This window comes from Equus asinus, chromosome 22 (assembly GCF_041296235.1).
Source record: "Equus asinus isolate D_3611 breed Donkey chromosome 22, EquAss-T2T_v2, whole genome shotgun sequence".
In the NCBI taxonomy this organism is placed as follows: domain Eukaryota; kingdom Metazoa; phylum Chordata; class Mammalia; order Perissodactyla; family Equidae; genus Equus; species Equus asinus.
Window position 1 is genome coordinate 46,531,530 of NC_091811.1, and position 17,366 is coordinate 46,548,895.

At 35.6% G+C, this 17,366-nt stretch overlaps 1 protein-coding gene across 4 annotated transcripts in view; it reads left to right on the forward strand.

Moving 5' to 3' along the window:
• Positions 1–17,366, forward strand: part of IRAK4 (interleukin 1 receptor associated kinase 4) — a 28,490-nt gene that overhangs the window by 6,128 nt on the left and 4,996 nt on the right. For all 4 annotated transcript variants that reach the window (XM_014836298.3, XM_044755557.2, XM_014836299.3 and 1 more), the window contains exons 2-10: positions 1,729–1,898; positions 4,293–4,438; positions 5,242–5,424; positions 5,895–6,055; positions 7,229–7,293; positions 10,170–10,284; positions 10,714–10,823; positions 14,232–14,415; positions 15,291–15,353. In XM_014836298.3, coding sequence (XP_014691784.1) covers positions 1,738–1,898; positions 4,293–4,438; positions 5,242–5,424; positions 5,895–6,055; positions 7,229–7,293; positions 10,170–10,284; positions 10,714–10,823; positions 14,232–14,415; positions 15,291–15,353 — 1,188 coding nt within the window. In that variant the 5' untranslated portion in view covers positions 1,729–1,737. The remainder of the gene's footprint in view (positions 1–1,728; positions 1,899–4,292; positions 4,439–5,241; positions 5,425–5,894; positions 6,056–7,228; positions 7,294–10,169; positions 10,285–10,713; positions 10,824–14,231; positions 14,416–15,290; positions 15,354–17,366) is intronic.

Here is a 17,366-nt window from a genome sequence, read left to right on the forward strand (position 1 = left end):
CGGGGCAAGAAATTCATTTATTCCTAGCACTTAACAACACTTAAAAACAGCTTTGTAATATCTACAATGCGGTGGTCACTCGTTATATGTTAGTGAATAAAATGAGCATGGTCCCTGAACTAATGGAGCTTAGAGTCTAATGGAGGAGACAGTTAGTAAGCAACTAAACAAATAAATATGCGATTACAAACACATTGTGCCATAAGGAAAGATAATTAGGTTGAGGGCAGATAGATCCACTTAGATGTGGTGGTCAAAGAAGGCCAAAGAGAAGACAATATTAATAAAAAGGCCAAGGATATAGGGGGGCTTTTTGCTGCCTACTCATTTATAGTTTCTGAATTTGGGACCACACGAATATAATCTTTACTCTGAAAATTAATTATATTGCATTTTAAAAATAAAAATACATAAGGGAGCAGGAGAATAAATTTTTTTAATGTAATACATCCATATTCAAGTGGATAAACAAAGAGACTGCTTTTTTGTTTAAAAGATTGGCATCTGAGCTAACATCTGTTGCCAATCTTTCTTTTTCCTCTTCTTCTTCTCCCCAAAAGCTCCCAGTACATAGTTGGATATTCTAGTTATGAGTGCCTCTGGTTGTGCTATGTGGGACGCTGCCTCAGCATGGCTTGATGAGCGGTGCCATGTCCATACCCGGGATCCAAACCGGTAAAACCCTGGGCCACTGAAGCAGAGCGCACAGACTTAACCACTCGGCCACAGGGCTGGTCCCAGCAGGAGAATAATTGACAGAAGAATATCTGAATCTATTTGTCTCGATTAATTAGAAGGAAAGGTCACCACCTGCTGAGAATAGGAACATGGAGATCAAATAAAACGATGTGAGAAAGGTAAAGATGTGAAATGGTCCCTAAGGGTAATGAGCAAAGACAATAAAAGGATTAACAGCAGTGTTGAAGGCCCAGTGGAAAGGGGGTCCCCATAAATTTGCATTCACACCAGTCTGCTCAGTTATCTAGTTCTTTACAGCTGTATTCAGAAGCACTGGTGTACAAATAAAATTGTGAGATTTATCCCTGGCTGCAGCTTTCCAGGGTGGAGTAGCAGAAGAAAAAGGAGACAGGAAATAAAGTTTCTGTCTAGAGAGTAAAGTGGTGAACCACAGGGTTTGGTTTAATAGGGAATGAATTGTGATGAGGCAAGTCTGATGGACTCAAAAAATGTGGAGGAGTCAAGAAAGAACATGTTATATGAAAAGGTGGTGAATAGACCATATCTTTTAATTGTATACAGATTATTTCAGGACATATTTTTTTTTTACTTCTACCAGAGTGTTGCATAAATATTTAATAGTAAAGAAATACTGATTGAGAAAAAAAATTTTAAATTGAAAAATAGATCTCTTTTATTAATAGATTTGATTCCTGAGTATGTTCACAGGAATTTTTCTGAAAAAGTAAACTTTTTGCTCCTTTGTGTAAATTTCACTCGGAAAATGTCAGTGTCAGAAAAAAAAATCCTTCAGTTTTTTTATTGATATTTATAGGTGGAGAAAGCAAGCAAGCTCAGAGGATAATTAGACAAATAAACTACAATTTTAATTTCTTCTTAGGCTATCAGCTAGTTGACTTTGGAGTGTTCCTTTATGATGGCGTCATAGTTGCCAGCATTTCATATGTTTTAGCAAAGTGTGATGTGTGAGCTTACATGTCATCATTAAAACTACCGTAAAATTTTAATGAGAATATTCCATATTTTTAGGGATAGAAGATGAACAAACCCATCACCCCATCAACATATGTGCGCTGCCTCAACCTTGGACTAATTAGGAAGCTGTCAGATTTTATTGATCCTCAAGAAGGATGGAAGAAGTTGGCAGTAGCTATTAAGAAACCATCTGGTGATGATAGATACAATCAGTTTCACATAAGGTAACCTATAACATTCTTTTTCTTTTTAAATTCTTACATCACAATCTAGAATGATTAATATGTATAAATACTGTCTAATGTTGCAGAAAGTAAGCCTCTCGCTAGGGGAGATAATGGTAATTAATAACCTTATTTTTTTTTTTCTTGCAACTTTTCCTTCATTCTCCAATATATCAACTAGGCTAATATTGTGATCTTACAAATAAGTTTTTAGGTTAGATTTAAGAGTCCCAATTTTACTCTAATTCTGTTTGGCAAGCCAAATACAGTTCACTGTGCCTCACACTTGTCATTTCCAGATTAAAGTGACATAAGAATATAAGAATTTCTAGCAAAATTCTGGAGCCTGAACTTCTAAGTGTGTGAATCTCTAGTTAACTTTAACAGTGTATTTTGGGAATTCTTCAAATTGACATTTTAAAGTTGCTTGCAAACGTACACATCTATGAACAGAATTCTTAGTTCATAGCCAGGATTTTTCAATACTATCTTCCGATAACTTCCATTCTTTCTCTCTATTTATCTGTGCTTCATTTGGTGTAAAATATGAGTCCAGATTTTATTTTTGCCTGTTATTTCAGCCCAAACCTATGTCAAAATCTGTCTTTGGAGGCAAGAGGAAAAAAATTTATTTGTGATTTTCAGCGTTAACCTGATAAAGAACCTAAAGCCTTAGCTCCCATATTAGTCCTTCCAAGAAATGTTTCCTCGTATGAAGGATGAACATCTTAAATTAGTTAAAAGAAGCTTAATTTAAACCTTGAAAGCCAATTTTTGAAGATAGTTTGTTGATACTACTATTAAAAACTTTTGGAGGATAGTTGAAACAGTGGTGGGGGGAGAAAAAGCTCTTTTTTATAGAATAAGGGCAGCAAATAATTATTGGAAGAATGATAGAATTAGGAAGTTGCCAATTTAGAACCTCCAATGAGTAATTGATTCACGGAAGGCTCGTGAGCGAGTGGTAAAACCACGAGGTGAAAGGTTGTTGATGAACAAGATGTGCGCAAGATTTCCAAAGATTATCCACAATTACTTATTAATTATGAAGAAGAAAGGTACTTTTATTGAGAAAAACCTGAAGTACACCTCCCCAACCGGATAAACAAACCCTGTTTCACCAATAATGGCACAAACTGCCATTATGTGCCTCCAGGTGAGATACAGTGGGAAGGCCATATTGTCACCTGTGTAGTGTCCTTAACAAAATTTTTAACCTGAATTTAATCGTGAGAAAATAGCCAGACAAATCTAGACTGTGAGACATTCTGCAAGGCATCTGACCTACGCTCTAAAGCTCACACAGATAGAGACACAGAGGGAGAGGGCAAGAGCACAAACATGGCAAAATGTTATCAATTGGCCAATGGTGAATCTAAGTGAAGGGTAAATGATTGTTCATGGTGTTAGTCTTTCTTTTCTTTTTTTTTCTTTATTTTTTTTTAAAGATTTTATTTTTTCCTTTTTCTCCCCAAAGCCCCCCAGTACATAGTTGTATATTCTTCATTGTGGGTCCTTCTAGTTGTAGCATGTGGACGCCGCCTCAGCATGGCTCGATGAGCAGTACCATGTCCGTGCCCAGGATTCGAACCAACGAAACACTGGGCCGCCTGCAGCGGAGCACACGGACTTAACCACTCGGCCACGGGGCCAGCCCCCTCATGGTGTTAGTCTTTCAACTTTTCTATAGGTTTCAAATTGTTAAAAAATTTGGAGGAAAAACGGAAAAAGCTATGTTGTTTATATTTTTCAACGTCACTTTTCAAACCTGATTTTTAAAGAAATGGGAATGAAAAACTGATCTGTGTTTTCCCTTCAATTTAACTGAAATATAGTTAAGATCAAAGGAAGAATTCTCCAAGTTTACGAATCTTCTGTTTCTTTAAGCAGGCTGGTTTATTAAAAATCATATAGCTAGCCGAGTTAGTAAGTCATGTTGGGAAGTATTATATATAGCTTAGTAGTTGAGAGCACACCCTTATGTCAAGTGAGATCTGAATTTGGACCTCAATTTTGATACAGCTTATTGGCTGTGTGGCTATGGGCTGGTTACTTTACCTCTCCACACCTGGCCTTCTCATTAGTAAATTAGTATGATATTCATAGTATGTTTGAGAATTAAAGGAGTTCATGTGTCTGCATCCTGTAACCCACTAAGCAAATACTCAGTAAGTATTCAGTATATGTTAACTCATGTTATCATCATCTTTGGCATCTTTTTTCCTTCAGCTTATCTTTCCTATTCTCCGTAATTCTTGCTAGTTCTCTTGCTGTCCTTTTCCTTTCATATTATAGGAGGTTCTGTGGGCGAGGCAGGGGCAGGGAGAATAATTCCTATTTTCGTGTTAACTCTATTTACATACTAATTTTGTTTCTTTGTTACTTGCTTTGAAGGAGATTTGAAGCATTACTTCAAACTGGAAAAAGTCCCACTTGTGAATTACTGTTTGACTGGGGCACCACAAATTGCACAGTTGGTGATCTTGTGGATCTTTTGGTCCAAAACGAGTTTTTTGCCCCTGCGAGTCTTTTGCTACCAGGTAAACTGAGTGTGCCTAGGGCATCAACAATTAGGGTGGAAAGACAAATGGAAAAAATAGGAACATTTCTTCTTACTCTTGCTTTTTTCTCATAGTAGATGAACCTTACATTTAAGACTCCTTTTCATTCTTTCAACTCTCTTCAACTCGTTAACAAGCACCCCAGACATAGCACACGGTGGACTTGCTGCTAAGGAGATGGAGGCTCATGATTGAGTCTGATCCCACTATTAAAGTCAGGTAGTTTTGTGCCAATACGAAGTTTATAAGGATGGAATTTTTTTTTTTTTTTGAGCTCTTGCTTTTTTTTCACTCTCAACTTCCACCCCGATGGGACTCTGTGATCATGATTTCCTTACATTGTATTGCAGTGGGTTAGCGTCTAGTTACCTCATAACCTTACTTTTTTCTCTTTGATGACATTTACACCAGTGGGTCTCACCATTCAGTGCGCATAAGAATCACCTGGGGTTCTTGTTAAACATGTAGCTTCATCAACTCTATTCCAGACCTCATCCTCAGAATTCTGGAACTGGGTTCAAAGTCTATGTTTGTAAACAAATACTTCAGTGCTTCCAATGCAGGCAGTTCATGGACGCCTCTCTGAAAACACCGCCTTACCCTCTCTACCCATCTTTATCGAAACTTAGATTCTTACTAGGTAACTTCTTGTGTGTGCTGTGAGAATATGGGGTTAACATGTGGAAACTGGAATGATGTAAAATGAACCTAGTTCCTAGTTTAACTTTTTCACAAACACTTTTTCATATAGAAGGACACTCATATTTAATTTCATTTGGCAGATGCTGTTCCCAAAACTGTGAATATACTACCTTCTAAAGAAGCCATAACAATTCAGCAGAAACAGATAGCTCTCTATGGCAAAGACAGGACATCTGTTATACCTGTGCAGAATCCTGAACAAAACTATGTGCCACCTGACTCCTCAAGTCCAGAAAATGGAAGCTTAGAAGTCAGTGATACACGTAAGTAACATTTGCAGTGCTTTCCACTAGTGGGTTTGTCATTATGTCCATCACTGCTTTAAAATAAACCTCTCCTTTTCTTTGTACACACTGACAATGGCTCTTTTGTGTTTTTTATTAAGCACCATTTTCATTGTATTCAGTGTGTTATCAATGAGTAGAGGCAATAGGACATACAAATATCCACAGAAGATATGAAAAAATTAAGTAAATATTTACATAGCTTGAAAGGGTCATTTTATAAAGAAAACAAGTGACTAGACTTTTGGGTGGAGGACCACCAAAGAGAATTCTCAAGATAGAGTGTAAAATTTGTATGTAACAAATGGTTTTATTCTCCCCCATCATGCCTAATTCATTGTAAATATTTGCATATGTATAAAATATTCAAATTGAGAAAATAATGAAGTTATTAAAACCAATTTCTTTTTAATTGAAGCACTTTTTTCCTTATTTTACTGACATTATAGGTTTTCACTGTTTTTCATTTTATGAACTGAAGAATGTCACAAATAACTTTGATGAACGACCCATCTCTATCGGTGGTAACAAAATGGGAGAGGGAGGTTTTGGAGTTGTTTATAAAGGCTACGTGAACAACAGAATGGTAGCAGTGAAGAAGCTTGCAGCAGTAAGTTACATTTTCAGGAATAAAAAGAATTAAAGGAACAGTTTTTCCCTAGTGTGCTATATAAGTTTTAAATTAATCTTTAGGAAATATATTATTTCAGTGCGTATTTTCTTTAAATAAATATCATTCTAAGCTGGTAGTTCTTAACATTTAAAAATTTGTTGAAAGCTATGGATCCTATCTCTACAAAATTATAGCTATGTACACATATGTATGATAATACATATAATTTCGGGAGATTCACGAATTTGAGAAGTTGTGCTCTACAAAGTGTTTCATGCACAATCAGGATTAGATGATAAGACACTAAGAAATTTTATAAAAATTACTTTCTTGTATTGTTTTCTCATTTGAAAATAAAGTTTAGGGGCCAGCCCGGTGGTGCAGTGGTTAAGTGCACACGTTCCGCTTCAGCGGCCCGGCGTTTGCCGGTTCGGATCCCGGGTGCAGACATGGCATCACTTGGCAGGCCATGCAGTGGTAGGGTTCCCACATATAAAGCAGAGGAAGATGGGCATGGATGTTAGCTCAGGGCCAGTCTTCCTCAGCAAAAAGAGGAGGATTTGGCAACAGATCTTAGCTCAGGGCTAATCTTCCTCAAAGAAATTTAAAAAATAAAAAATAAAGTTTAGAAAATATACAGTTGGAAAAAAGATTAAAAAATTTTTTCTTTATGTCCTTTGTGCCCACTTCTATTAGCATATTCATCATTTACTTATTGATTTGTTGTATTGTAGATCTGTCATTATAATCTAAAAATGTCAATACAATACACATTTATGTGGTAAAGATAGTCACCGTTTGTCATATACTCAGTAGGTTTTGTTTTTCTTTTTGCCTTCAAATTTGCTTATGTTTTCTGTTACCCTGAATTTTTTTTTGGAATGTTTATGCAGTGAAGTCTCATAATATTTCTTTTTGTTCCCACAATAACTCAGTGAAGTTTGTATGGTTACATGGTTTATAAGGTTCTTTTCCTTCTACTGACCAGCCATGGGACCTTGAGCAAATCACTAATATTTCTAGTTCTCAGTTATTCTATAAAATGGGGAGAATAATATTAAAGAAAGCAGGATCAGCCAGACAATCTCTTGCACCCTTTTCTAGCTTTAGGAGCCTTGGGGTTATTGTACTGTATAATATATTATATTGTATATTATTTTATTTTTTCAGATGGTTGATATTAGCACCGAAGAACTGAAACAACAGTTTGATCAAGAAATAAAAGTAATGGCAAAGTAAGTTAACTGGGCGTATGGTAGAGTAGGAAAGAGCAGGACAAGGAGTAAGGGAACTGGTTTCTTAACCAGAGTGTGCCATGAACTAGTGATATTTTCAAATATACAAAATTAAAATAAAGGGTTTAGATAAGAGGAGTTGAAAGAACTTTGACTCTACAATTCTATGACTACATATACTCGCATGCCTGTAGATTAAACAGTAGTCATTATTTTAAATCATAGTGAAGTTACATGGAATTTCAACTATCTTCCATTATCGTGTTTCCTGCTCTCAGAATTCATGAGAGATGAATTGTAGAGATACAAAAAAAAAGTATAGAATAATATGCCCTTTCATATAAGTTAACAGCCATAAACCCATAAACATAAATCTTATTATATGCAAGAATGCTTAGAAGGCATTGACCCAGTATGTTTGAAAATTGTTGGGCATCCTCAGGAGGAGTAGGAGGAACAAATCAGGAAATTTATTCTAATAATTAAGTGATTGATACCGAAGTATATACGATATGCCAGACACTGTGCAATATAATTTATGTGCATTGTCTCATTTAATCCTCACAATTGTTAAAATCTCCCCTCAACTTTTTTTTTACTGGGCTTTAGAATCATTAAATAACTTGCCCACGACCACATAGCCAATAAATGTTAGAACTGAGTGGGTTGCAAATCCAGATCTGTCTGATTCTGAGCTTGAACTTTTGATCTGATTTACCAATGGGATTTACCAATTTACAATCATTACACCCATTGCTATAAATCACCAATTCTAGTTGCTGAACCTCAAGAAAGAAATAATAGACTGGAATTAATTTGCTCACAGTAAAAATAATGCACACTGATAAAAAAAAAAATCAAAACGCTTTCAGGACTTGTTCCTCCTGCCCCTACCTCCACTCTCCAATCTTAAAAGTAACTTGTTGGAAGTAGATAATCTGGGAAATAGAAGAAAATATTTTTAAATTAATAAAAATAATCTCTTAAATATATCACTCGGAGATAACCATTGCTAAGATTTTAATAAACTTGCTTCCTGAGGTATGTGTAGCATTTTCCCGTGTCTATAAAATAACTTTAAAACATTTTAAATTATTATACAACATTCTAGCATGTATGAGGGTTATATTTTATTTAACCGGTATGTTACTAGGTTTGTTTCTAATTTTCAACATTACAAATTAAACCTTCTTTCAGTCTCTTTGCATGTAAATCTTTAAATGCCACTCCCCTTAGCTCATCAGAATAGTTACAGAAGATGAATTACGGCTTCAGAATGCATGAACTTCTGGGGGCCGGCCCGGTGGCGCAGCGGTTAAGTGCACATGTTCTCCTTCTCCGCGGCCCGGGGTTCGCTGGTTTGGATCCTGGGTGTGGACACGGCACCACTTGGCAAAAGCCACATATAAAGTAGAGGAAGATGGGCATGGATGTTAGCTCAGGGCCAGTCTTCCTCAGCAAAAAAGAGGATGATTGGCAGTAGTTAGCTCAGGGCTAATCTTCCTCAAAAAAAATTTATTTAATTAAAAAAAAAGGAATGCATGAACTTTTAAAGACTTTGCAAGTATATATCCAGATGGCTTTGTAGATAAGTTATGGTAATTTATATTCCTACCAGCAATGTTATTACAATTTCAAACTTCCTTGCTCCCTCACTCCATTGAGCATTACTACTGTTTTTTAGTAAGTACCAGTCTCTGGATCTTACTAGCAGAATGACCTTTGTCAAGTTTCTTTAACTCTCTATTCATTAATTTTCTCATCTGTAAAATAGGATATTGATAGTACTTCCCTCATTATGTTATTTTGAGGATTAAATAAAACAAAGCAGGTAAATCACTTACCCCAGTGCCTTGTATATAGTATAAACTCAGCAAGTGTTATTGACTCATTTTTAAAATGTGCCAATTTGGTGGAAAATGGAGCACTTGGTGTTTTAGTTTGCACTTTTTAAAATATTTATGAGGATAGACTAATTTCAAATCGAAGTCTGACTTGAAATAGTGAAATGCCAGAATTATAGATCATTTTGAATGAACAAAATGAGTAAGCACTTGAATGGGACACTTATCATGTTCTAGGTGTACTTCTAGCCTCCCTTTTATATGTTTGCTCATTTAATTCTCACAGCACCCATGTTGCGTAATAGGTATGATTATCCCCATTCAGCAGGTAAAGGAGCTGAGGCTCAGTGAGTTTGTTAACTTGCCACAGGTCACATATCCAGGAAGTGGCAGAGCTGGACTTGAAACTTAAGACTGAACTCTGAGCCCAGTTTTCTTTCTACTGTACTACAGTTTTGTTGTACTTCATCTCTCTTTAGTTTTATTACTCTCTAGTATATAAAGAAACTCAAATTAGGTTATGGATAATCAGACATGATTAAAGATCAGAAATGGGTGGATTAGGTGTGATTGAAGATCAGATATCTGTCAATCAGTGCTTTGGATGTGTTAGAGAATTCTTGAAAGGGTTGTCATGAAAGTTTCAACAGACTTCTTGAAATCTTGTTTGTGCTCTTATTGAAAATTGTGCTAAAAAAAGGTACACATCAGCCTAGTCCTTAACCAAACTATCACAAGTTCCACTGGTCTGAATTACTGAGGTTTTACTATAAAATAGAAAGAGGTTTTGCGTCTAATATTCATCAGTATTGAGTGAAAAGAGAACTGTTTGCAGAAAATTATAAACAGCTATAATAAACATATATAAACACATTATAAACATATATATCACATTATAATGATATATAGCATATCACTATTTTCTTGCTCTTTTTTTCTGTTAAACTCTAAATTGAATAAATTTCAACCTACAGCTGGATTATATGTATGTATGTATCAGAATAATTTTGAGTGGAAAATTGTTTGTCACAGGTGTCAACATGAAAACTTGGTAGAACTGCTTGGTTTCTCAAGTGATGGAGATGACCTCTGCTTAGTATATGTTTACATGCCTAATGGGTCATTACTGGACAGACTGTCTTGCTTGGTAAGATGTTTGTTTATCAGACTGTTTGTCTTTCTGTTTCTGTGTTGGAATACTAGTATTACTTTGTGACAGGATCATTTAAACCACATTAATCTTAATATTTTTCCTGCTCTATGAAAATTATACAGTTGATATGTAAACAACTGGGATTGCCATTCTATTAGGTGATAATCTAAAATGTAAAATTATCAATCAAGGCTAGACTTTGAAGATAATCTTATATCTTTCTATTGTAAAATAAGAAATGCTAACCCCCATTTGATGTTATTTGGAAATTTTTTTTAACAACTTAAAAAAACGATAGTCCTAAATCCTTAGGAATATAGTATTTTTCAGAACTTGCTTAGAAAAATATTCTGTTATATATTTTCTGTAGATTTTTTTATCCTCCTCTTTTTTTTTTAATTGGTTTGTTTCTTACTCCATAAGGATGATACTCCACCACTTTCTTGGCACATGAGATGCAAGATTGCTCATGGTGCAGCTAATGGCATCAGTTTTTTACATGAAAACCATCATATTCATAGAGATATTAAAAGGTAAATGCTACAGTTAAAAAGCTTTCAGAAAACCATCTTTAAAGAATAGTTTGCTCTCTTTCTGTTCCCTGTTCACATGCATGTCTTAACCTGGAGCACCCCATGAAGCTCTTCTCACTAAGGACATCTATATTCCAAACCCGCTAACCTATTTCTAGTATTCATCCTACTTGACCTTTTTTTTTTAAATAGCATGTTATTCAGTTCTTCTTGACCACCTTTGCTTTGTCGAAATTATTTTCCTTCTCGTTTCCTGGCTCATCACTCTTTTATGAATCACTTTCATCCCCCATGGGTACTTTTTAGTTCTCTTCCTTCTGACATATTTGTTTAGTTAACAAATATTAATTGAGCACCTACTATATGCTAGGCGCTGTAGATGACAGAGTTAGCAAAAGTAGCATTTGTAGAGTTTGATTTATACAGTAGATTTATAGAGTTTTATCAATCAAGTAATCACAAAATAATAATATAACTTTAGTGTATAGTATATCGTATTTAGTATATAGTATTAGCATAAAGAAGCGTTCCCTGAGGAAGTGATAGCTAAGCAGAGATTCAAAGAATGAGCAGGGAAAAAGTAGGCACAATTTGAGGGTGGCTATAGAAGATGGGGAGAAGAGCATTCTAGACAGAAAGAACCGCATTTGTAAGACCAGTGTTGAGAAGGAACATGGGAGTGTGATGAATTAGAAGAAGTGAAATAAGTACAGAATGACTGAAGTGCAGAAATTGAAGGGGTGACTGATGTGAGATAAAACTATGGACGTAGGCAGGGAGCTAAGTCGTGTAGGACCTAATCGACCAAGGTAAGGATTTTAGTTTTATCATAAATGTAATCAGATGCCATTGAAAAATTATAAGCAGGAATGTAGCATCATATTTAAGATTTGAGAAGATCACTTTGTAGAGAATAGTTTGTAAGAAGGGGTGGTTAGGAGGCTGTCATAGAAGTCTTGGTGGTATCAGTTCATATGAAGAGGAGTGAGCAGATTGGAGAGATTAAGATGGCAGGACTTGCCGATATCTTGGCTTCAGAAGGGTCAAGGGAGAAAAGTGCCAGGGATGATTCTTGGATTTATGGCTTCCAGGATTGCATTTTGGAATGATTATGGAATGATTCGCTTATATAGATAGCACTGAAAGAGGACCAGGTCGAGGGGTGGAGAATGTGAATTCTCACTTATACATGTTGTGTTTGAGATTCATTTAAGATACAGAAGTAGAGATGTTAGACAGTGTGGTATACAAGTTTGGAGCTGAAGGAATTCTGAGCTAAAGATGTAAATTTCTGTATTACTTGCATATGGGTGATCATTGAATAGCTGTCATATGATTGTATTGGCTTAAGGACAGATACACGTTAAGAAAAGTTCCCAAAATTTAGTCCTGAGGAACTTTGAGACTTAATGGCCAAGTAGAAAAGAATGATCCCAAAAGGGAATCTAAGAAAATAGGTGCCGAAAGGTAAAACGAAAACCAGGAGAGTGTGGTATCCCTGAAAACAAGGAAAGAGAGTGTTTCCCAAGAAGGAGTAGTCTAAAAAGTCAATTGCTTTTTAGAGGTCAGGATGAAGACTAAAAAATAACCATTTGATTAGTGCCGTGAAGGTCATTAGTGACTTTATGGAGACCTACTTCCAAGTAGTAATTGGATTAGAATTCAGGTTGTAGTTGAGGAGAGAGTGAGTATAGACCAAGAACTGAGATGTGAGTATAGACAAGTCTTTTAAGACGTTTAGCTGGTTAAGGGTGATAGCTGGAAACATGTGTCATTCAGGAAACTTTTTTTAAGATGGCAAAGACTAAAGTATGCTTTTATGCCTATGGGAAGAGGGAAATGATACAATAGAAGAGAGCAGTGAGACCATTTATAGAGTAAGGTTCCTGAGAATGAAGGAAGGAGTCCAAGTAGAGGGACTGGCCTTAGAGAAGAGGGAAGACCCCATCTCCCATTCCTTACATACTGGTGTGTTCCTTCATGTTCTTAGCTCGTTGTCTCTTTTGTTCACCCTACTTATTCTTGCTGAGTGATAGTATACTGACTTCAGTGCTGTCTGTATGTGGATGACTCTCAAATCTGTATCATCTGCCTCCAATCCTATATTTGCAGTATTTCCATACTCAAAACACCTCACCTGGATGTCCCACAGCAGCATCTATGTTAACATGTCGGAAATCAAACTCATCTCTTCCAACCCAAAGTCCTCATCCGGTATTTTCTTCCTGATTGAATGATCTCACTATTCATCCTGTCTCCCAAGCTGAACTTTCTCATACCCTGTATCATAGTAATTACAAAGTTCTAGTGAATGTGCCTTAAAATTTTCCCCTCCTACTTCTCCCTGGTGCTGTGCCTTTATTTGGACCCTCACTATTGCTCATTTGCTTTATTACAAACCTTCCCGGTCAACCCTCTACCAGTCTGTACCAGTTCTCATCTATTCACTACTACACTGCCAGGCTATGGTCCTAAAAGTCAAGTCTGGTAACATCAGGTCTCTGCTGTGAGCTTTACTTGATATTCTGTTGTTCACAGGATAAGGTTCAAATTCTCTCCATGTTCTGTTGATGCCGGCTTCTTGAAATTGACTATATGTTTTTCTGTTTTCATCACTTTGTATATATTGCTCCATTTGCCTAAAATGCCTTTCTTTCCCTTATTTAACCGTCAACTTCTAATAATCCTTCAAGACTAAGCACACTTTGTGCCTCTCTTTGAAATTTTCCTCAGTTCTTCCAGGCAGGTGGTTGTTCTTTCAGCATTTTGCACCTAATATCACCATTATGGGGTTCTTATTGGATTTTTTAAAATTATTCATATACCTTTGTCATAGACAGGATTCAAAGAGTCTCCCAATGCCCAGCACCGAGCTTAAATACTATAACGTATAGGGAGTCCTCAATAAAGTTTTGTTGAATGAAAGTACGAGAGTATGAATGAATGCATATAAGGAATGAATTAAGAAATTTTACCCAGATTCTTTCCTCTTTGAAAGATTTCCATTAGTACAGAAAAAAAGAATAATTGAGGTACTTCTGTTGGAAATTTGTCTTTAAATGAATTGAGAAATGTTAGGATTCAAGAATGGTGCTTTAGGAGACATTGTGAGAAGTTACTATGTAATAAATCATGTATGAAATAAAGAAAATATCTCACTAATGTGGACAGTTTTATTTCATTTTTATTCTCCTAAAATTTTTCCTCAAGAAACAAAGAAGAAAACAATGATTTCTCTTTAATTTGAATTCTAGATTGACTTGCACAAATTTCAGGCTTTTATGACATATATTATAAAATGGTGTACTCTAAATACATAGGTAAATATATTCATACACCTATCTAAGGAACAGTTTGACTTACTTGGAAAGAAAAACAATTTTTTCTCCAAACGTTAAATTTTTTCAGTGCAAATATCTTACTAGACGAAGCCTTTACAGCTAAAATATCTGACTTTGGGCTTGCACGGGCTTCTGAGAGGTTTACTCAGACAGTCATGACTAGCAGAATTATGGGAACAACAGCTTATATGGCACCTGAAGCTTTGCGAGGAGAAATAACGCCCAAATCTGACATCTACAGCTTTGGTGTGGTAAGTTTCATGTCTATAATTAGTAACAATGGTCGTTCTGGCTATAATTTTGAAATTGAAGTAGAATATTTGGAATATACCTATCTTGCTTAGTTCTTTTATGTAAAGATGTAAATTGTTCACTTCAACCTCTAATTAAATGAGCAAGTTATAAAAACTCCCAATTTGTAAAATGTTTTAATTAATTTTGAAATTACTGCGAGAAATGATTTTTTGCTATCCTATCCCCAGGAATTAATATGAAACTTAAATCAGTGTGTAAAATAAATCATGTCATACATACACACTTTTGTGTCGTATTTTAAAAATGAAATATTTTTTAAGGAAATACGCTTTGGCATTTTCTGATCCACCAGTCTCTTCCCAATAACTTTTAAGATGGAGTGAGAGATGTATGGGAGTGGTTCTAGAAATTGGTTGCTTCTTCATCTTATTTTCTCATATATGTTTCGTATGTGGACATTTAACTTCATAGCACTGTGAAGTTAAGGTGCAGGGTTGTAGGATATGCCTAAGGTTTAGAAAATAATATTCTCCTAAGAGCCAGAGAAAATTATTCTTGTGAAGAATCCCCTGCAAGACAGGAAACAGAGTGGGAGTTTCCAGAACACATTTTAAGTGGAGCTGATCATTTAGTAAGTTGCCTGTAGGAAAGAACTACTTGTGGAGATGGGTGGGATCTGGGGTGTCCTTGAAGGAGGGGTGGTGAGGAATGACCACAGGTCGTGTTCTTTCCGCTTAAATGCCAAAAATACACAATACTGTGTATGGAAATGATTGATCAGACTTCATAATCAGGATCCATATTCCTTCTAGTTTCTATTTGTTATCTTGAGTGTTATGTTAATGGATTTTTTTTTTTTTTGTCTTCATAGGTTTTACTAGAAATAATAACAGGACTTCCAGCTGTGGATGAACACCGTGAACCTCAGTTATTGGTAACTGAAAAATTCTTTTTTTCCAGTCCTTTTCTCTTTGCATTTCTACTCTAAATTTATATGGGCAAATTTGGCGTCTAGAAATGTCATTTTCTATTGGCAATCTTTCCATTGGCAGTTACATAGTGGCATATGGGAAGAGCATCAAGTATTTCTAATCTCAGCTCTCCATGAAGTATTTGTGAAGCTTGAAAAAGTCACTTATATTTTCTATGTTGTAGTTTCTTTGTGGGTAAAAGTAGAATAGAACTATATGATTTCTGAGGTCTTCTCCAGTATGTTTTTATTTTTTTGCTTTCAGGATGATTTTTAATAGCCTTTTCAACTCAGAGAGAAAAAAACAACATGGCTTCCATTCAAATTTGTATCAGAATAGACTTGCTAGTAAAATTCTCTATCCATTTATATTATGAAGTATTTTATTTATAAAGCTATCATAGAAAACATTACCTAATTTGTTATATTAGGGATTCATTGATAATTACATAAATAGACTAACTGAATGCTAAAACTATAGGAAAATTCTGCTATGCCCTTTCTTCCCTATATAGTAGATTTTAAGAATCTAAAGAATCTTTTTATAAAATTGAAGATTTATGGAAATACCTACTATCATGTATAAGTTTTTCTTAAAATTAGTTAAATAACTACACTGACTTTATTCTAATTTATGTGTTCTAATGGGACAAACTAGTGTCACAAATTTAGACAATATACATGTACCAGATTATTTCCCCAGAATGAGGATTAGAAAGTCAAAAGATCTAATATATTTGTTCAAGGGCTTGGTGCCATACTCTTTCAGAGAAAAGCCATAAGTAGAATATCTATATATTATAATATTGCTACAGGTGTCCCTTATAAAACAGTGCATTATAAAGTTTTCCATGGTTTCCTGGATATCTAGTAATGCATTGCATGCTATATAATATTTCACATTAGGGGGCTGGCTCCGTGGCCGAGTGGTTAAGTTCGCGCGCTCCGCTGCGGCGGCCCAGGGTTTGGATCCTGGGCGCGGACATGGCACTGCTCTTCAGGCCACGTTGAGGCAGCGTCCCACATCCCACAACTAGAAGGACCTGCAACTAAGGTATACAACTGTGTACAGGGCAGGGGTTGGGGAGATAAAGTAGAAGAAAAAAAAAAAAAAGATTGGCAACAGTTGTTAGCCCAGGTGCCAATCCTTAAAAAAAAAAAATTCACATTAAATTAGATTTGTAGAACATAATATTATTGTGAAAAGTTGTTATTTTGATCCTATTTGAATTTTTTTTACCGTGGCACCTAAAAAGGAAAATTTTGTTTTCATCAAAGAAATAAAATTCTCTCTTTGGTTGTTGGAGCTCAGGAAAGAAGCCTGGGCTGGAGATAGCGTTTTTGAGGCATTAGTGTTCAGGCATAGATAAAGCTTTGGGTATGGATTGGAAAATACAGGAGGACAATAAAAAAAGGTATAGAGGACTAAAGACGGAACCCAGTGTTTTACTACCTTCTAATTTATACTTTTTAAGCAGGGTCTATCTGTCTAAAGGCCTAGGTTTTCCATTGTTTTGCCTCAGACTTTTTCCCCTGCAGAATATTATAAAGCTTCAAAACTTTGGCTTGAGTAAGGATGAAACACACAAAACATGGAATCCATCTCAGTCACAGGTTTTGCGCATCATCATATAATATTGAAAATCCTAAAACTTCAGGGAAGATTGTACTCTTTCACTTATTCTTGAGGTTTGAATGCAGTATGACTGTAAACTAATAAGATTTTAATACAAGTGTACCTAAAAGAGAGTGATCTTTTAAAGGACCTTTCTATCACCAGATTCTGCCATTGCCCAAACACTTTCAACATTTCTCCTTTGGAAGAGTTTCTGGAGAGCTTACAATTAACCTCACATAAATAGTCTTTTCCATCTGTATTTGTTTCCTGGGGCTGCTGTAAAAAAATTACCACAAAAAGGCTTAAAATGACAGAAATTTACTCTCTCCTATTTCTGGGAGCCAGGAGTCTGAAAGCAA